This window comes from Salvelinus fontinalis, chromosome 16 (assembly GCF_029448725.1).
Source record: "Salvelinus fontinalis isolate EN_2023a chromosome 16, ASM2944872v1, whole genome shotgun sequence".
NCBI classification, from domain to species: Eukaryota; Metazoa; Chordata; class Actinopteri; order Salmoniformes; family Salmonidae; genus Salvelinus; species Salvelinus fontinalis.
Genome location: NC_074680.1, coordinates 43921556 through 43943780, shown reverse-complemented (window position 1 = coordinate 43943780; position 22225 = coordinate 43921556). Strand labels below are relative to the sequence as shown.

The 22225-nt window shown below is 42.7% G+C and overlaps 1 protein-coding gene across 2 annotated transcripts in view; it reads right to left on the bottom strand.

Annotated features, from left to right (window-relative positions):
• The window catches only part of LOC129813220 (synaptosomal-associated protein 25-B-like), an 84632-nt gene that overhangs the window by 16228 nt on the left and 46179 nt on the right, over nucleotides 1-22225 (bottom strand). For both annotated transcript variants that reach the window (XM_055865501.1, XM_055865503.1), the window contains one exon: nucleotides 2609-2657. In XM_055865501.1, the coding sequence (XP_055721476.1) occupies nucleotides 2609-2657 (49 nt within the window). The remainder of the gene's footprint in view (nucleotides 1-2608; nucleotides 2658-22225) is intronic.

The following is a 22225-nucleotide window of genomic DNA, read 5'->3' as shown; positions in this document are numbered from 1 at the left end:
GTCTTTCTTACTGCCATGAGACAACCATGATGGAAGAGCTGATGTCCGTACAACTGAAGAGGTCTAATGAGGAGTAGACCTCCTGAAGAAGTTAAACTCCTACTTAAACTCCTACTTAGTTAAACTCCTCAGTCTGCTTTATATTCTGAATGGAAGCAATGGAGGTCAACATAAAGGTAAGAACCTGACAAGGGAAATAACCTAATACAACCATCTAGTACTATCAAGCTGCTTCTCCTGCCTAACTAACCAGTACTATCAAGCTGCTTCTCCTGCCTAACCAACCAGTACTGTCAAGCTGCTTCTCCTGCCTAACCAACCAGTACTGTCAAGATGCTTCTCCTGCCAAACCAACTAGTACTATCAAGCTGTTTCTCCTGCCTAACCAACCAACCAGTACTGTCAAGCTGCATCTCCTGCCTAACCAACCAGTACTATCAAGCTGCTTCTCCTGCCTAACCAACCAGTACTATCGAGCTGTTTCTTCTGTCTAACCACCAGTAATATCAAGCTGCTTCTCCTGCCTAACCAACCAGTACTATCAAGCTGCTTCTCCTGCCTAACCAACCAGTAATATCAAGCGGTTTCTCCTGCCTAACCAAATAGTACTATCAAGCTGTTTCTCCTGCCTAACCAACCAACCAGTACTATCAAGCTGCTTCTCCTGCCTAACCAACCAGTACTATCAAGCTGCTTCTCCTGCCTAACCAACCAGTACTATCAAGCTGCTTCTCCTGCCTAACCAACGAGTACTATCAAGCTGCTTCTCCTGCCTAACCAACTAGTACTATCAAGCTGCTTCTCCTGTCTAACCAACCAGTACTATCAAGCTGTTTCTCCTGCCTAACAAACCAGTACTATCAAGCCGTTTCTCCTGCCTAACAAACCAGTACTATCAAGCTGTTTCTCCTGCCTAACCAACCAGTACTATCAAGCTGCTTCTCCTGCCTAACCAACCAGTACTATCAAGCTGCTTCTCCTGCCTAACCAACCAGTACTATCAAGCTGCTTCTCCTGCCTTGTGTTGAAAGTCAACGTGGTGGATGTGCTGATGTGTCACCTGGGGGTGGCCCAGGGAGTGGGTCCAGGGTGTCTGGGATGATGGTGTTGATGTGAGCCATGGCCAGCCTTTCAAAGTAATTTAGACCTGTACCTTGGAATTCTTGGGCACAGGGACTATGGTGGTTGGCTTGAAACATGTAAGTATTACAGACTGAGTCAGGGAGAGGTTGAAAATGTCAGTGAAGACACTTGCCAGCTAGTCAGCGCATGCTCTGAGTAGGCATCCTGGTTATCTGTCTGAATGTTACCCTGTTTAAAGGTCTTCCTCACATCGGTTACAGTGAGCATGGTCGCACAGTTGTGCGTAACAGCTGGTGCTCTCATGCATGGTTCAGTGTTGCTAGCCTCGAAGCAAGCATAGAAGGCATTTAGCTCCTCTAGCAGGCTGACGTCACTGGGCAGCTCGTGGCTGGGTTTCCCTTTGTAATCTATGATAGTTTGCAAGCCCTGCCACATCCAACGAGCATTATAGCCGGTGTAGTAGGATTCAATCTTCGTCTTGTTTTGACAATTTTCCTGTTTGATGGTTCGTCGGAGGGCGTTGCAGGATTTGCAGGATTAGTATCCCACCCCTTGAAAGCGGTAGCTCTAGCCTTTAGCTCAGTGCGGGTGTTTCCTGTAATCCATGGCTTCTGGTTGGGATATGTACGCACGGTCACCGTGTGTACAACTTCGTCGATGCACTTATTCATGAAGCTGGTGACTAATGTGGTATACTCTTCAATGCCATTGTATGAGTACCGGAATATATTCCAGTCTGTGCTAGCAAAACAGTCCTGTAGCTTAGCATCTGCATCATCTAATCACTTCCGTATTGAACACGTCACTGGTACTTCCTGATTGAGTTTTTGCTTCTAAGCAGGAATCAGGAGGATAGAGTTATGGTCAGATTTGTGAAATGGAGGGAAAGGGAGAGCATTGTATGATTTCAGTTTCCCTGCATTAAAGTCACCAGCCACTAGGAATCAGTACTATCAAGCTTTTTCTCCTGCATAACCAACCTTATCCATCTGATCCACTTCCACAAGGTTCCATTTCCTTAACCAAAGCCTTAACCCAGGGATTCTACAGATGGTGTCCTGTTTGAGGGCATGTAAATGAGATGTTTTGTCATTACCAGTATAACTGATCAGTGTGTCCTCTCAGTAAAGAGGATTTGCTATCAACTAACAACTTCACCTCTGAACCGCAGGGCCACAAGTTTCTTGTAACTGTGCTTTTTCTCAGATACGCTATTGAGTCAACAAGCAGTTAACCTCAATACTACAGCTCATTGTTACTGTCTACTGAGGAAATGTACTATACCTCTTATAAGACAAAGATACAAGCAAGACAGCAAACAGTTCAGACATTATATATTACAGAAATAACAATTTAAAATCCCTGGTGCTTTTACCTTTCTAACTGCACATAGTATACTAGCACTATGCAAATAAAGTTCAGTACATTACGGCGTAGTACAGCATAGTACATTACATTTAGTTTATATAGTCATGTACAGTTGTCCAATATTAGAGTGTAATATTGTGTCTCTATAAGGACTTACCTCCCTGCTCATCCAGCATAACCAGAGTCCTGATACCGGCATCTTTACTCTGCACACCCCGGGTCAGAAGAAAAGAGGGGGGGGATAGGTCAGCAGTGATATCAAGCAGTTCAATGTTGGAGGCTATTTTGTAAATTACATCACCAAAGTCGAGCAGCATGAGTGAAGGATGCTTTGTTGCAAAATAGGATTCTAGATTTAATTTTGGTTTGGAGATGCTTAGTCTGGAAGGAGAGTTTACAGTCTAACCAGACACCTAGGTATTTGTAGTTGTCCACATATTCTAAGTCAGAACCGTCCAGAGTAGTGATGCTGCACGGGTGGGTAGGTCCTGGCAGAGATCGGTTGAAGAGCATGGATTTAGTTTTACTTGCATTTAAGAGCAGTTTGAGGCAACGGAAGGAGAGTTGTATGGCATTGAAGCTCGTCTGGAGGTTAGTTAACACAGTGTCTAAAGAAGGAAAGAAGGGCCAGAAGTATACAGAATGGTGTCGTCTGCGTAGAGGTGGATTAGAGAATCACCAGCAGCAAGAGCAACATCATTGATGTATACAGAGAAAAGAGTCGGCCCGAGAATTGAACCCTGTGGCACCCAGAGGCCCGGACAACAGGTCCTCTGATTTGACACACTGAACTCTATCAGAGAAGTAGTTGGTGAACCAGGCGAGGCAGTCATTTGAGAAACCAAGGCTGTTTAGTCTGCCGATAAGATTGTGGCGATTGACAGAGTTGAAAGCCTTGGCCAGGTCGATGAATACGTCTGCACAGTAATGTCTCAATTGAATGGAAAAGGTGAGAGGAGGAGAGATAATGAGAGAGAGAGAGAGAGAGAGAGAGAGAGAGAGAGAGAGAGAGAGAGAGAGGAGAGAGAGAGAGAGAGAGAGAGAGAGAGAGGAGAGAGAGAAGAGAGAGAGAGAGAGAGAGAGAGAGAGAGGAGAGAGAGGAGAGAGAGAGAGAGGAGAGAGAGAGAGAGAGAGAGAGAGAGACGTAGAGACTAGAATGAATACAACATGGCTGCTATGAAAGTGAACTGTGTTTATGTGTGATCAGGTACGTTTTCATTCCTCCGATTCTGTTGAAAAAGGTTTCTTAAATGGAAGCAAACGAAACGGGGATGAAAATAGCTGAAATTGTCCAGTTACACTCTAGATCAGCTAGATGCAGGCAAGAGTGTGCAAGGCAATATTGAATGTGTCACTGTCTGTCCATATGTCACTGTCTGTCATTTCAAATTTTTCTCTAGACCTGTGTGCACCTACGTTGTAAACTTTCATTCATAGGCTAGGTTGTAGCAACCTCATGATGGGTATAGGGAACATTAGAGTATCATGTAGTAGCCTCAACCTATCGATGTTACATTGAAACTGGGTGAATGGAATTTGAATGACAGTCATCCAACATGCTGTAATAGAAATAAGGCCATGATGACGAAAATAAAAAAAATAGTCCTCCCTGATCTGAAACAGCACAGACCGCCACCGGAATGCACTGACTGTAAGAGCGTCTGCTAATTTACTAAAATGTTAATATGTAAATGTATAGAGACAGGCCTAATGACATCTATCAGACTTATTTTTTCCTGTCAGTGCTCAGACATCAACTACTATGAGCTATGAAACCGTAGAGGATATGTGGGGTGGGGGGGGGGGGGGGGGATTACATTGCCTGGGTTTGCATTATGACTTGCATAGGTTCTGTTCAAAGTGCTTCTGGAATCAACAGAAAGGAATCTTAAGATAGAGGCAAAACACATTGGTTGACCAGTGGTACTAGTTTCATACACCAAGTGCATGTCTTTTAGAAAGGTTGACGTCCACGTCCTGTCTTTGAATCTGACAGGGACGTGTATGTTTGACTTGGTAGCAGACCCTGATTCCTTCTGTGAAGTCACCACTCTCTCCTCCTCACCTATGCAGTAGTAGGGCTCTAACGACTTACTCTGTTGCTATGACTACCGGGCCTCAGGTTCATGACGGAGTGAATCACAAACACCTGTGGTGGGCGAGAGTGCTCCATCATATGGCTTCCTAATGCACTACATTTGGACAGAAAGGCTTTATCATCACCCTTATATATATATAGTATATATAGTATATATATATATATATATATATATAGAGAGAGAGAGGAGAGAGAGAGGAGAGAGAGAGAGAGTGAGAGAGGAGATGAGAGAGAGAGAGGAGAGAGAGGAGAGAGAGAGAGAGAGAGAGATGAGAGGAGAGAGAGAGAGAGAGAGAGAGAGAGAGAGAGAGAGAGAGAGAGAGAGAGAAAATTGAATTACCAATTCTCAATTCTCAATTGGTACAAAATATATAGAGTACTGCACACACTACAATTACTTAGGTTTAAAAATAAGCTCAACTGGACACCTTAATGAGGCAGTGAATGAACTGAGAGAGAAAGCACGCAGGGCATTCTACGCAATTAAAAAGTAAATTCAAATTGAAATACCTATTAAAATTTGGCTAAAACTAATTTAATATGTCATTGAACCAATTGCACTTTATGGCAGCGAGGTGTGGGGTCCACTTGCAAAACAAGATTTCATCAAATGGGACAAACATCCCATTGAAACCCTGCATGCAGAGTTCTGTAAGATTCTCCTACATGTCCAGAGGAAAACTACTAACAATGCATGCAGGGCAGAATTAGGCAAATATCCACTAATAACAAAAACTCAAAAAAGAGCAATTAAGTTTTGGAAACATCTAAAATACAGTGACCCCTTCTCATTTCACTACCAAGCCCTGCAATACCAAGAGCTGAGCAAAGAAAAGAGTCCCCTCATCCAGCTGGTCCTGGGGCTGAGTTCACTAACCTGTTCTACTAACACACTGAAGCCTCAGGACCAGAACATCCAATCAATTAGAATAAACCAAATTACAACACAGTCAAAACAAAACTACATTGTTTATTGGGAAACACAAGCACAAACACAAAGCAAAATGCAGTGCTATCTGGCCCTAAATCGACAGTACACCGTGGCTAACTATTTGACTATGGTTACTGATCAAAACCTTAGAAAAACCTTGACAAAGTACAGGCTCAGTGAGCACAGCCTTGCCATTGAGAAGGGTAGACACAGGAAAACCTGGCTCCCTGTAGAGGAAAGGCAGTGCAACCACTGCACAATAGCAGAACCTGAGACGGAGCTGCATTTCCTGACAAAATGTCAAAAATATAAAACAATTAGAGAGTGTCATTTCCCCAAATTTGAAACTCTTATTCAAGGTTTCAAAGACCTCTCTGATGAGGATAGGCTACCCGTCCTGTTGGGGGAGGACGCAGAGAGCTGTGGGTTGCCAGCGCACTACATTGCTGCCTGCCATAAGTTGAGGGACAGTGTCTGACAGACCAATCAACCTGCACATGTCCTCTACTGTATGTTTATTGTTATTGTTGAATCTATGGTTATTTTGACACTTAGTTATTGTTGTTACTGTTGTCCCGTTGACCATTTTGATTCTCATTTTTTATATTGTAAATAAGCTTTGGCAGTATGTACATTGTTACGTCATGCCAATAAAGCAAATTGAATTGAATTGAATTGAATTGAGAGAGAGAGAGATTACTGACCGTAAAAGGGAGATGGTCATTGATTTTATCGATGTCTCCTGTACTGATCTGCAATCGATATGACAACTGCCTCCCCCAGCCCCCCGCCCCTGTATGCCCTTGCTGCCGAGCCATTGGATGGCCAGAGTTGGTTGCATGACATATGATATTCATACCTCGGCCTGGATTACAGTAGGATACTAAACAACATTTCCAGTGGCACACTGACTCACCTAATGAGGAAGATGAAGCCATAGTCATGGTGATGGCAGATGCACTTGTTTTTTTGTTTGTTATTTCTGTTGGTTCAACAGACAGATTAGTCTTCTCTTTCCAAACTGTACGTTTTTCCCGCAAATGTATTTTGAAATTCGCAAAAAGGCAAACAGACAACTGCAAACAACCATAGAAATATAATCCATAGATTCCCATTCAAGTAAGGACTAGCAGCCATGCTAGTGTACCCATACTAAGGACTAACAGCCATGCTAGTGTACCCATACTAAGGACTAGCAGCCATGCTAGTGTACCCATACTAAGGACTAGCAGCCATGCTAGTGTACCCATACTAATGACTAGCAGCCATGCTAGTGTACGCATACTAAGGACTAGCAGCCATGCTAGTGTACCCATACTAAGGACTAGCAGCCATGCTAGTGTACCCATACTAAGGACTAGCAGCCATGCTAGTGTACCCATACTAAGGACTAGCAGCCATGCTAGTGTACCCATACTAAGGACTAGCAGCCATGCTAGTGTACCCATACTAAGGACTAGCAGCCATGCTAGTGTACCCATACTAAGGACTAGCAGCCATGCTAGTGTAATATACTTAAGTATCAAAAGTAAATGTAATTGTTCAAATATAAGTATAAATAATTCAAATGTCCTTATGCAAAGCAAACAAGACAGCACATAATTTACAAACAAATCATGTGTTTAGGTAGTCTGCCAGATCAGAGGCAGTAAGGATGACCAGGGATGTTCTCTTGATAAGTGTGTGAATTGAACCATTTTCAGTCCTGCTAAGCATTCAAAATGTAACAAGTACTTCTATGTGCCAGGGAAAATGTATGGAGTAAAAAGCACATCATTTTCTTTAGGAATGTAGTGAAGTGAAAGTAAAAGTTGTCAAATATATAAATAGGAAAGTACAGCCACACCAAAAAAACTACTTAAGTAGTACTCCCATACCAAGGACTAGCAGCCATGCTAGTGTACCCATACTAAGGACTAGCAGCCATGCTAGTGTACCCATACTAAGGACTAGCAGCCATGCTAGTGTACCCATACTAAGGACTAGCAGCCATTGCTAGTGTACCCATGAGTTTAACACTCAAATTGCTAGGGTAAGAGGTTCAAAATGGATTAAACGTCTAACTCAACAAGCTGTATATTTGATTCGCATGCTGCCCAAATGGCTGCTTTCCCGACTCTAGGCAACTGGTAACTAACAAAATAAAGGAAACACTTGAGTAAATGAGAGATACAAAACTGGATGTTATGGTATAATCTATGCCAAGGCTCATTAAAACTGTTCTGGCAGCTCAAGGTGACCCAACATACTTCTAAGACACTGTAAATACGGAAAGTATTCAGACCCCTTGACTTCTTCCACATTTTGTTACATTACAGACATATTCTAAAAATGATTAACTTCTCCAGGATAGGGGGAAGCATTTTCACGTTTGGATGAAAAGTGTGCCCAGAGTAAACTGCCTCCTACTCAATCCCAGATGCTAATATATGCATATTATTAGTAATATTGGATAGAAAACACTCTGAAGTTTCTAAAACTGTTTGAATCATGTCTGTGACTATAACAGAACTTATTTGGCAGGCAAAACCCTGAGGACAAACCATTCAGATTTTTTTTTCACTCTCTTTTCAATGGGGTTTCATTGGGAATCCAGTTGCCAGACACTTGCCAGTTGGTCTGCACATGCTCTGAGTTTACATTCTGGTAATTCTTCTGGCCCCGCTGCCTTGTGAATGTTGACGTGTTTAAAGGTCTTGCTCACATCGGGTATGGAGAGCGTGATCACACAGTTATCCGGAACAGCTGGTGCTCTCATGCATTCTTCAGTGTTGCTTGCCTTGAAACGAGCATAAAATACATTTAGCTCATCTGGTAGGCTCGCGTCAATGGGCAGCTCGTGGCTGGGTTTCCCTTTGTAGTACGAAATGGTTTGCAAGCCCTGACACATCTAACGAGCATCAGAGCCGGTGTAGTAGTATTCAATCTTAGTCCTCTATTGATGCTTTGCCTGTTTAATGGTTCGTCTGAAGGTTTAGCGGGATTTCTTATAAGCGTCCGGATTAGTGTCCCGCTCCTTGAAAGTGGCTGCTCTAGTCTTTAGCTCGGTGCGGATTTTGCCTGTACTGCATTGCTTCTGATTGGGATATGTATGAACATTCCCTGTGGAGACGATGTTGTCGATGCACTTATTGATGAAGCTGGTGACTGAGGTGTTACACTCCTCAATGCCATTGCATGAATCCCGGAACATATTCCAGTCTGTGCAAAACAGTCCTGTAGTGTAGCATCCGCATAATCTGAACACTTCCTTATAGAGCGAGTCAATGGTACTTCCTGCTTTAGTTTTTGCTTGTAAACAGGAATCAGGAGGATATAATTATGGTCAGATTTGCCAAATGGAGGTTGAGGGAGAGCTTTGTATGCGTCTCTGTGAGTAGAGTAAAGGTGGTCTAGAGTTTTTTTCCCCTCTGGCTGCACATGTGACATGCTGGTAGAAGTTAGATTAACATGGATTTAAGTTTGCCTGCATTAATGTTCCCGGCCAATAGGAGTGCCACTTCTGGATGAGCATTTTCTTGTTTACTTATACAGCTCGTTGAGTGCTGTCTTAGTGCCAGCATCGGTTTGTGGTGGTAACTAGATGGCTACAAAAAACATAGATGAAAACTCTCTTGGTAGATAGTGTGGTCTACAGCTTATCACCTCGAGCACCACATGTTATTGACTAATAGACACACCCTCCCACCCCTCGTCTTACCAGAAGTAGCTGTTCTGTCCTACCGATGCACTGAAAACCAACTGTATATTTTCCGTGTCGTTGTTCAGCCACGACTCGGTCAAACACAAGATATTACAATTCTTAATATCCTGTTGGTAGGATAGTCTCGAAGGGAGATCATCCAGTTTATTCTCCAGTTTATACCTATAACATGATGCAGCCACCACTATGCTTGAAAAATTGAGAGTGATACTCAGTAGTGTTGTATTGGATTTGTCCCAAAAATAAAATGTTGTATCCAGGACAAAAGGTGAATTGCTTTGCCACATTTTTTGCAGTATTACTTTGGTGCCTTGTTGCAAGCAGGATGCATGTTTTGGAATATTTTTTATTCTGTACAGACTTCCTTCTTTTCCCTCTGTCAATTAGGTTAGTATTGTGGAGTACTTACAATGTTGCTGATCCATCCTCAGTTTTCTCCTATCACTGCCATTAAACTTGGTAACTGTTTTAAAGTCACCATTGGCCTCATTTGAAATCCCTGAGCAGTTTCCTTCCTCTCCGGCAACTGAGTTAGGAAGGACGCCTGTATCTTTGCAGTGACTGGATGTATTGGTACACCATCCAGAGTGTAATTAATAACTTCACAGGGGCCTCCTGAGTGGCGCAGTGGTCTGAAGCACTACATCGCCGTGCTAGCTGTGCCACTAGAGATTCTGGGTTCGAGTCCATTCTCTGTCGCAGCCGGCCTTAACCGGGAGACCTATGGGGTGGCGCACAACTGGCCCAGCGTTGTCCGGGTTAGGGGAGGGCTTGTCCGGCAGGGATGTCCTTGTCCCATTGAATATCAGCGATTTCTGGAGGAGGGCCGGGCGCAGTACACTCTGACACGGTTACCAGGTGTACGGTGTTTCCTCTGACACATTGGTGCGGCTGGCTTCCGGGTTAAGTGTGCATTGTGTCAAGAAGCAGTGCGGCTTCGTTGGGTTGCGTTTCAGCGGATGCACCGCTCTTGAACTTCGTCTCTCCCGAGTCCACACAGGAGTTGCAGCGAAGAGACAAGACTGCAACTACCAATTGGATATTTCACGAAATTGGGGAGAAAAAAAGAGGTAAAAAAAAACATGCTCAAAGGGATGTTCAATGTCTGCTTTTTATTTTTACCCATCTACCATTCTTCCCTTCCCTTAGTCCCCTTCTTTGCGAGGCATTTGAAAACCTCTCTGATCTTTGTTGTTGAATCTGTGTTTGAAATTCACTGCTCGACTGAGGGACCTTACAGATAACATTATGTGTGGGGTATAGAGATGAGGTACTCATTCAAAAATCATGTTCAACAGTATTATTGCACACAGAATGAGTCCATTGAGTAACTTACTATATGACAGAGTCCATGTAACTTACTATATGACAGAGTCCATGTAACTTACTATATGACAGAGTCCATGTAACTTATTATATGACAGAGTCCATGTAACTTATTATATGACAGAGTCCATGTAACTTACTATATGACAGAGTCCATGTAACTTACTATATGACAGAGTCCATGTAACTTACTATATGACAGAGTCCATGTAACTTATTATATGACAGAGTCCATGTTACTTACTATATGACAGAGTCCATGTAACTTATTATATGACAGAGTCCATGTAACTTATTATATGACAGAGTCCATGTAACTTATTATATGACAGAGTCCATGTAACTTACTATATGACAGAGTCCATGTAACTTATTATATGACAGAGTCCATGTAACTTATTATATGACAGAGTCCATGTAACTTACAATATGACAGAGTCCATGTAACTTATTATATGACAGAGTCCGTGTAACTTATTGTATGACAGAGTCCATGTTACTTACTATATGACAGAGTCCATGTAACTTATTATATGACAGTCCATGTAACTTATTATATGACAGAGTCCATGTAACTTATTATATGACAGAGTCCATGTAACTTCCTATATGACAGAGTCCATGTAACTTACTATATGACAGAGTCCATGTAACTTACTATATGACAGAGTCCATGTAACTTACTATATGACAGAGTCCATGTAACTTACTATATGACAGAGTCCATGTAATTTACTATATGACAGAGTCCATGTAACTTACTATATTACAGAGTCCATGTAACTTATTATATGACAGAGTCCATGTAACTTATTATATGACAGAGTCCATGTAACTTACTATATGACAGAGTCCATGTAACTTACTATATGACAGTCCATGTAACTTATTATATGACAGAGTCCATGTAACTTATTATATGACAGAGTCCATGTAACTTACTATATGACAGAGTCCATGTAACTTACTATATGACAGAGTCCATGTAACTTACTATATGACAGAGTCCATGTAACTTATTATATGACAGAGTCCATGTAACTTACTATATGACAGAGTCCATGTAACTTACTATATGACAGAGTCCATGTAACTTATTATATGACAGAGTCCATGTAAATTACTATATGACAGAGTCCATGTAACTTACTATATGACAGAGTCCATGTAACTTACTATATGACAGAGTCCATGTAACTTATTATATGACAGAGTCCATGTAACTTACTATATGACAGAGTCCATGTAACTTATTATATGACAGAGTCCATGTAACTTACTATATGACAGAGTCCATGTAACTTATTATATGACAGAGTCCATGTAACTTATTATATGACAGAGTCCATGTAACTTATTATATGACAGAGTCCATGTAACTTACTATATGACAGAGTCCATGTAACTTATTATATGACAGAGTCCATGTAACTTACTATATGACAGAGTCCATGTAACTTATTATATGACAGAGTCCATGTAAATTACTATATGACAGAGTCCATGTAACTTACTATATGACAGAGTCCATGTAACTTACTATATGACAGAGTCCATGTAACTTATTATATGACAGAGTCCATGTAACTTACTATATGACAGAGTCCATGTAACTTACTATATGACAGAGTCCATGTAACTTACTATATGACAGAGTCCATGTAACTTATTATATGACAGAGTCCATGTAACTTATTATATGACAGAGTCCATGTAACTTATTATATGACAGAGTCCATGTAACTTACTATATGACAGAGTCCATGTAACTTATTATATGACAGAGTCCATGTAACTTACTATATGACAGAGTCCATGTAACTTATTATATGACAGAGTCCATGTAAATTACTATATGACAGAGTCCATGTAACTTACTATATGACAGAGTCCATGTAACTTACTATATGACAGAGTCCATGTAACTTATTATATGACAGAGTCCATGTAACTTACTATATGACAGAGTCCATGTAACTTATTATATGACAGAGTCCATGTAACTTACTATATGACAGAGTCCATGTAACTTACTATATGACAGAGTCCATGTAACTTACTATATGACAGAGTCCATGTAACTTATTATATGACAGAGTCCATGTAACTTACTATATGACAGAGTCCATGTAACTTACTATATGACAGAGTCCATGTAACTTATTATATGACAGAGTCCATGTAACTTACTATATGACAGAGTCCATGTAACTTATTATATGACAGAGTCCATGTAACTTATTATATGACAGAGTCCATGTAACTTACTATATGACAGAGTCCATGTAACTTATTATATGACAGAGTCCATGTAACTTATTATATAACAGAGTCCATGTAACTTATTATATGACTTTGTTAAACACATTTTTACTCTTGACCTTATTTAGACCTGCCGTAACAAAGGGGTTGAATACTCATTGACCTATTGACATTTGAGCTTTTCATTTTTGATTCATTTGTAAACATTTCAAAAACCTGAATTCCACTTTGACTTTACGGGATATTGTGTGTAGACCAGTGACAAATAAAACAATCGCAATTGAATAAATTATTGATTCATGTTATAACATAACAAAATGTGGGAAAATCAAGGGGTGTGAACACTTCCTGAAGGCACTGTATCTAATATATATTGTACAATATAAACTGTATATATAAATTATTATAATAAAAATGTTTGCTGCCTCTTGGGCCTCCCACGGGCCTGGGCCCAGTGGCTTCAACCCCTGTAAGCTCCTGCATTAAGCCGGCCCTGTTCATACCATGTATTATTTAGTGCATGTCATTTTAATACAGCTAGCATACCTACATATAGATTTGAGAAATGTAGAGAAAGTACGAGGCATGGAAATAGACTTGATAGCACCAGATGCTTCTCTTCAACATGAATTATTTATGGTTAAATTTCACATAATGACCCAATTACATGGAGACATATGACACTGCTATTACTGTGTATTTGAAACTGCCACTTTCCCACCCAACATTCAGTAGGAACAGGACAGCTTTCAACTGCCACTTTCCCACCCAACATTCAGTAGGAACAGGACAGCTTTCAACTGCCACTTTCCCACCCAACATTCAGTAGGAACAGGACAGATTTCAACTGCCACTTTCCCACCCAACATTCAGTAGGAACAGGACAGATTTCAACTGCCACTTTCCCACCCAACATTCAGTAGGAGCAGGACAGCTTTCAACTGCCACTTTCCCACCCAACATTCAGTAGGAGCAGGACAGATTTCAACTGCCACTTTCCCACCAAACATTCAGTAGGAGCAGGACAGATTTCAAAGTGTTTCCAGACATATATTACCTATGATTTTCACCTTTTGTCAGTGTCATCTTGTTTACATTCTAGAGTCTGTCTGTCTGTCTGTCTGTCTGTCTGTCTGTCTGTCTGTCTGTCTGTCTGTCTGTCTGTCTGTCTGTCTGTCTGTCTGTCTGTATCTGTCTGTATCTGTCTGTCTGTCTGTGAGAGATGAGGGATTACATATGTTCTTCAGATCCCGTCTCTCTGGAGATAGCCACCGACTAGCAGCATTGATTATTTTCCTCCTGCTCTCTCCCTCCCTCCACCATTTCCACAGAGTCCTGATATAACAGACTATAATACTGTCTCTCTCTCTTCTCATCCTGAACGGCTCAAAGCGTACATGGGGGACAGACAGGTAGATTAAACCCCTCTGTCACTAGTTGGTTCAAATCTTTGCGTTGAAATAGTCAACTGGAATATGTGCCTGATGCCCCACTGAATGCTCCGTTGCTAAATTCATAAACCCCAGTCAAGTCTATGACATCTCAGTCAATGACAACCTTACGTAGTGTTATAATGCTTCATAACAGGGCGGCTCAGCGGATAACTCAGTTTGTGGGGCTGATTAAAGACAGACTAGAGGACAGAGGCAGAGTCGAACAACATTACATCAAGGAGATGGATAGCCCAGGAAACCGTCAGTCAACATATTCACAACCTCCATAAAACGTAACACCCCCACTCAGTCAACATATTCACAACATCCATAAAACGTAACACCCCCACTCAGTCAACATATTCACAACCTCCATAAAACGTAACACCCCCACTCAGTCAACATATTCACAACCTCCATAAAACGTAACACCCCCACTCAGTCAACATATTCACAACCTCCATAAAACGTAACACCCCCACTCAGTCAACATATTCACAACCTCCATAAAACGTAACAACACACCCTTTCAGTCAAAGAGAGGGCTTCCACTGCGCTTAAACGGATAGCTCCATACACCAATACGCACTCTTAGCTGATTCTATTAGCCTAGCGCCGCTAGTTCAAAGTCCACTCAACGGCTATCACCTGTGCCTGAGAGACGAAGTCTGTAATTGGATATTTGGAAAAGTATTGACCTGGGTGGGTGGGTTTCTCAAAGCCTTGGTAGCTAAAGAACTACGGTATTTTTCTTAACAACCAAGCTTCATAGCCGTGAAAGAGTTACAACTATAAACGTGATGTTTGACAGGTCAATGTTCTACGTGTGAACGAAAAACATCAGTGAAATAAAGAAGGTATTATTCTAGGAGAGGAGTGAGCCTAGGTAAACAATAACATAGTACTTATGCACATAGTACTGTGAGAAAGGGTCTGAATACTTATGTAAATGTAATATTTCAGTTCTACATTTTTAATACATTTGCAAAAAATGTCTAAAAACATGTTTCGCTTTGTTATTATGGGGTATTGTGTCTAGATTGATGAGGGGGATAAAATAATTGAATCCATTTTCGAATAAGGTTGTAGCGTAAAAAAATGTGGACAAAGTCAAGGGGTCTGAAAACTTTCCGAATGCACTGAAATACAACCAGGCACTGAAACCTCACCCCCTTCCTCTTCAGTGCTTAAACCAGTGGAGTGTTAGCCTACAGACACACGTTGCTGAAGCTCAGCATTTTTTATTTTTTTATTTAACCTTTATTTAACTAGGCAGGTCAGTTAATAAGAACACATTCTTATTTACAATGACAGCCTACCCCGGACAAACCCGGACGACTCTGAGCCAATTGTGCGCCACCCTATGGGACTGCCAATCACGGCCGGATGTGATGCAGCCTGTATTCAAACCAGGTAATGCAGTGACGCCTCTTGCACTGAGATGCAGTGTCTTAGACCACTGTGCCACTCAGGAACATACTATATCCTAGAAGGTATGTTTGTAACAGCCATACATATTAAATCCATGTTGTGACCTAGGATTATAGACAGTGTTGGCGTCACATGGTCCATGGTGTCATGACGTTGGCCTGTGGGTAAGGTTTATGACCCTCCCCATGAATACCTTTCTCCCTTCCCTCTCTCTCTGACTCTACAGAGGGACTCTTGAATAGCCTTTGTTAAACAGAGAGTCTGGGAATATCAAACAAGTGGGGGAAAGGAACCATATTTCAGTTATAGAACCAGATGAAAATATGCTTTGGTACTTAATGAATATGATGTCAGTTCGGTTGTCATCTGAGACATTATGACTGATGACAGGGTGACGTAAACTGTATCTGGGAAAGTCTACACGTTATACAGTGGGGCAAAAAAGTATTTAGTCAGCCACCAATTGTGCAAGTTCTCCCACTTATGAGAGAGGCCTGTAATTTTCATCATAGGTACACTTCAACTATGACAGACAAATTGAGCCAGAAAATCACATTATATGATTTTTCATGAATTTATTTGCAAATTATGATGGAAAATAAGTATTTGGTCAATAACAAAAGTTTATCTCAATACTTTGTTATATACCCTTTGTTGGCAATGACAGAGGTCAAACGTTTTCTATTCATAAGGAAGCCCATCAAGCAAACACAAAAGACACAGGTGCAACTAATAAGACAAAACAAACAGAAAACGAAAAAGGGATCGGTGGCGGCTAGTAGGCCGGTGACGACGACCGCCAAGCACTGCCCGAACAGGCAGGGGAGCCAACTTCGGCGGAAGTCGTGACAGCTAGGGACGTTTTCCTTTATGACATAATTTGTAATCAAGGTATGATTCATTCTGTGTATATGTAATTCTGTGTGATTAGTTAGGTATTTAGTAAATAAATAATAAAACCCAGTTTTGTATTGCTGATTCAACTTGTTAGCCAAGGTTTGTGAAGATAACCAAGAATTTACAACTCTCAGATGAGACTGAAATAAGGTGACATTTAATATTGACTGCTATTGATGTAAAATATTACTAGGTCTTTAAGAGTTTATTCGGAAGATAACAGCTCTATAAATATTATTTTGTGGTGCCCCGACTTTCTAGTTAATTACATTTACATGATTAGCTCAATCAGGTAATATTAATTACAGAGAAAGGATTTTATAGAATAGCATGTCATATCACTTAATCCGGCATAGCCAAAGACACAACAAAATTGGTGCCCCGTGTGAGACTTCTAAAATAGGATGACGCTTTCATTTTGATTCAGTCTATATAAAAGTTAAAAACAGATTACATAATATACCAAGTTTATTATACACATTATGGGAGTTGGAGACAGGAATTCTTGGTGCGTGTGTGCTCTGGAGAAATGCCTCCGTGTTGTGTTCTGCCGTAGTCAGTGGGTACCGTAAGCGAATACATTTCTGTATGAGGGCTGATGAAGCTAATTATAGAAATCTGAGAAATAGAGCGTTTGGCCAAACGCAGGGCTATTTCTGCCTCGCGCGTTTCAGACGCGTGTAGGCTCGGTCATTATTCATTTCTTGAGCGAGGACCAAGAGCCAGCCGATTGAAATTCAGGAGATATTAGCTTGACCAGCGATAATTATCTCTGTCTCTCTCGTGTTTCTACGCGAGTAGACCACGGTGCAGTTCGTTGTTTGCAGAGTGTTCCGGTTAAAACATGGTAAAAAAAACGCCGAAAAGGGTTTAAACATAATAGTTATAAGTAAAACCTTTCCCGTCCTGTGTTTTGCTGAAAGCGTAAAAAGTAGGATTAGCTTGCACAAGATGTTAAGCTAACAAAAGGAAAAGAGACATTTTGTCTTGTGCCACATTGTAATTCCTCCACCTTGCAGAACGGAAGTCCCGCCTCGGGTACTTTCGTTTGATTTCAGCGTGTGCAATCAGTGACGGCTGAAGTGTGTGCCAGTACTTTCCTTCGAGAATAATTATTCAGTTCACACAAGTCATTACTTATGATATCCAGACGGATATCGATGTCTTATTCAATTGAACTAATAAGTGAAATTGCCAGATTTACATTCTCAAATGGATCTTTTAAATAACTTTCATTTAAAAAAAAAATGATTTTCTAAATAAGACATTGTAAACTTTCTCCAAACAAACCTAGATGAAGCAACTTCTCAGGTTAATTAAAGTTTAATACCCAAATTGCCTATACAGGTTTGATTTATCATTAAATTGATCAATCAGTAAAATATGGTTTTTGCAAAACCATTCAGTGATCCAGTACTGACACAAGTCCCGCCCCAGCGGGAATCCCATGTGGCTTCGGCGAAGTGTACCATAGTACATAGTACCATAAGTGTAAACATAGTGATCTACTGTTTACACTTATGATATCCAATCAATGGAGATTGCATGGATTATCGTCTCATTAAATTTAATAAGTTAAATTGTTGAACATACCTTAATGTTCTTCCAATCAAATGAGACACTTTTAAACTTCTCATATTAACCTGGATGAAGCAACCTCTCAGGTTAATTAAAATGTCATATCCAGATAGCCTACCCAGGTTAGGATTAATCATTGGCATTGATTGATTAATTCAATTTGCTTTTGCAAATTCATTCAAGTCCAACTTCCACATTACTGACGGTTCGTCAACATCTATAAATAGATTCAAATTGTCTTTGCAGCTTCCAACGAATTCCAAACTCAAACTTTGAAAAAGAAAAATAAGAACATTTGTCGTCAAAATGTTTCTAATAATGTGCAAGCTATCAAAGGAGGAGGTCACCACTCCTCCGCTAATTAGTGAACCTCCACCCATAAAATGATTGATCTCTGACCTCAGCAGCGATACCAACCCTAATTATGCCATTAGCGAAAATAAAACAGCCGAAATTGCGAACGCTCTCCACAATCAACCATCAAACACAGGCCAACGTCACGACAACGGTTATGGACGTGTAGCTACCTACTTTCAGGAGGCTGCTGAGGGGAGGACGATACTATTCCACTCATTCCTCTGGTTATGTGTAGGGGCTGCTGAGGGGAGGACGATACTATTCCACTCATTCCTCTGGTTATGTGTAGGGGCTGCTGAGGGGAGGACGATACTATTCCACTCATTCCTCTGGTTATGTGTAGGGGCTGCTGAGGGGAGGACGATACTATTCCACTCATTCCTCTGGTTATGTGTAGGGGCTGCTGAGGGGAGGACGATACTATTCCACTCATTCCTCTGGTTATGTGTAGGGGCTGCTGAGGCTGCTGAGGGGAGGACGATACTATTCCACTCATTCCTCTGGTTATGTGTAGGGGCTGCTGAGGCTGCTGAGGGGAGGACGATACTATTCCACTCATTCCTCTGGTTATGTGTAGGGGCTGCTGAGGCTGCTGAGGGGAGGACGATACTATTCCACTCATTCCTCTGGTTATGTGTAGGGGCTGCTGAGGGGAGGACGATACTATTCCACTCATTCCTCTGGTTATGTGTAGGGGCTGCTGAGGGGAGGACGATACTATTCCACTCATTCCTCTGGTTATGTGTAGGGGCTGCTGAGGGGAGGACGATACTATTCCACTCATTCCTCTGGTTATGTGTAGGGGCTGCTGAGGGGAGGACGATACTATTCCACTCATTCCTCTGGTTATGTGTAGGGGCTGCTGAGGGGAGGACGATACTATTCCACTCATTCCTCTGGTTATGTGTAGGGGCTGCTGAGGGGAGGACGATACTATTCCACTCATTCCTCTGGTTATGTGTAGGGGCTGCTGAGGGGAGGACGATACTATTCCACTCATTCCTCTGGTTATGTGTAGGGGCTGCTGAGGGGAGGACGATACTATTCCACTCATTCCTCTGGTTATGTGTAGGGGCTGCTGAGGGGAGGACGATACTATTCCACTCATTCCTCTGGTTATGTGTAGGGGCTGCTGAGGGGAGGACGATACTATTCCACTCATTCCTCTGGTTATGTGTAGGGGCTGCTGAGGGGAGGACGATACTATTCCACTCATTCCTCTGGTTATGTGTAGGGGCTGCTGAGGGGAGGACGATACTATTCCACTCATTCCTCTGGTTATGTGTAGGGGCTGCTGAGGGGAGGACGATACTATTCCACTCATTCCTCTGGTTATGTGTAGGGGCTGCTGAGGGGAGGACGATACTATTCCACTCATTCCTCTGGTTATGTGTAGGGGCTGCTGAGGGGAGGACGATACTATTCCACTCATTCCTCTGGTTATGTGTAGGGGCTGCTGAGGGGAGGACGATACTATTCCACTCATTCCTCTGGTTATGTGTAGGGGCTGCTGAGGGGAGGACGATACTATTCCACTCATTCCTCTGGTTATGTGTAGGGGCTGCTGAGGGGAGGACGATACTATTCCACTCATTCCTCTGGTTATGTGTAGGGGCTGCTGAGGCTGCTGAGGGGAGGACGATACTATTCCACTCATTCCTCTGGTTATGTGTAGGGGCTGCTGAGGGGAGGACGATACTATTCCACTCATTCCTCTGGTTATGTGTAGGGGCTGCTGAGGGGAGGACGATACTATTCCACTCATTCCTCTGGTTATGTGTAGGGGCTGCTGAGGCTGCTGAGGGGAGGACGATACTATTCCACTCATTCCTCTGGTTATGTGTAGGGGCTGCTGAGGGGAGGACGATACTATTCCACTCATTCCTCTGGTTATGTGTAGGGGCTGCTGAGGGGAGGACGATACTATTCCACTCATTCCTCTGGTTATGTGTAGGGGCTGCTGAGGGGAGGACGATACTATTCCACTCATTCCTCTGGTTATGTGTAGGGGCTGCTGAGGGGAGGACGATACTATTCCACTCATTCCTCTGGTTATGTGTAGGGGCTGCTGAGGGGAGGACGATACTATTCCACTCATTCCTCTGGTTATGTGTAGGGGCTGCTGAGGGGAGGACGATACTATTCCACTCATTCCTCTGGTTATGTGTAGGGGCTGCTGAGGGGAGGACGATACTATTCCACTCATTCCTCTGGTTATGTGTAGGGGCTGCTGAGGGGAGGACGATACTATTCCACTCATTCCTCTGGTTATGTGTAGGGGCTGCTGAGGGGAGGACGATACTATTCCACTCATTCCTCTGGTTATGTGTAGGGGCTGCTGAGGGGAGGACGATACTATTCCACTCATTCCTCTGGTTATGTGTAGGGGCTGCTGAGGGGAGGACGATACTATTCCACTCATTCCTCTGGTTATGTGTAGGGGCTGCTGAGGGGAGGACGATACTATTCCACTCATTCCTCTGGTTATGTGTAGGGGCTGCTGAGGGGAGGACGATACTATTCCACTCATTCCTCTGGTTATGTGTAGGGGCTGCTGAGGGGAGGACGATACTATTCCACTCATTCCTCTGGTTATGTGTAGGGGCTGCTGAGGGGAGGACGATACTATTCCACTCATTCCTCTGGTTATGTGTAGGGGCTGCTGAGGGGAGGACGATACTATTCCACTCATTCCTCTGGTTATGTGTAGGGGCTGCTGAGGGGAGGACGATACTATTCCACTCATTCCTCTGGTTATGTGTAGGGGCTGCTGAGGGGAGGACGATACTATTCCACTCATTCCTCTGGTTATGTGTAGGGGCTGCTGAGGGGAGGACGATACTATTCCACTCATTCCTCTGGTTATGTGTAGGGGCTGCTGAGGCTGCTGAGGGGAGGACGATACTATTCCACTCATTCCTCTGGTTATGTGTAGGGGCTGCTGAGGCTGCTGAGGGGAGGACGATACTATTCCACTCATTCCTCTGGTTATGTGTAGGGGCTGCTGAGGCTGCTGAGGGGAGGACGATACTATTCCACTCATTCCTCTGGTTATGTGTAGGGGCTGCTGAGGGGAGGACGATACTATTCCACTCATTCCTCTGGTTATGTGTAGGGGCTGCTGAGGGGAGGACGATACTATTCCACTCATTCCTCTGGTTATGTGTAGGGGCTGCTGAGGGGAGGACGATACTATTCCACTCATTCCTCTGGTTATGTGTAGGGGCTGCTGAGGGGAGGACGATACTATTCCACTCATTCCTCTGGTTATGTGTAGGGGCTGCTGAGGGGAGGACGATACTATTCCACTCATTCCTCTGGTTATGTGTAGGGGCTGCTGAGGGGAGGACGATACTATTCCACTCATTCCTCTGGTTATGTGTAGGGGCTGCTGAGGGGAGGACGATACTATTCCACTCATTCCTCTGGTTATGTGTAGGGGCTGCTGAGGGGAGGACGATACTATTCCACTCATTCCTCTGGTTATGTGTAGGGGCTGCTGAGGGGAGGACGATACTATTCCACTCATTCCTCTGGTTATGTGTAGGGGCTGCTGAGGGGAGGACGATACTATTCCACTCATTCCTCTGGTTATGTGTAGGGGCTGCTGAGGGGAGGACGATACTATTCCACTCATTCCTCTGGTTATGTGTAGGGGCTGCTGAGGGGAGGACGATACTATTCCACTCATTCCTCTGGTTATGTGTAGGGGCTGCTGAGGGGAGGACGATACTATTCCACTCATTCCTCTGGTTATG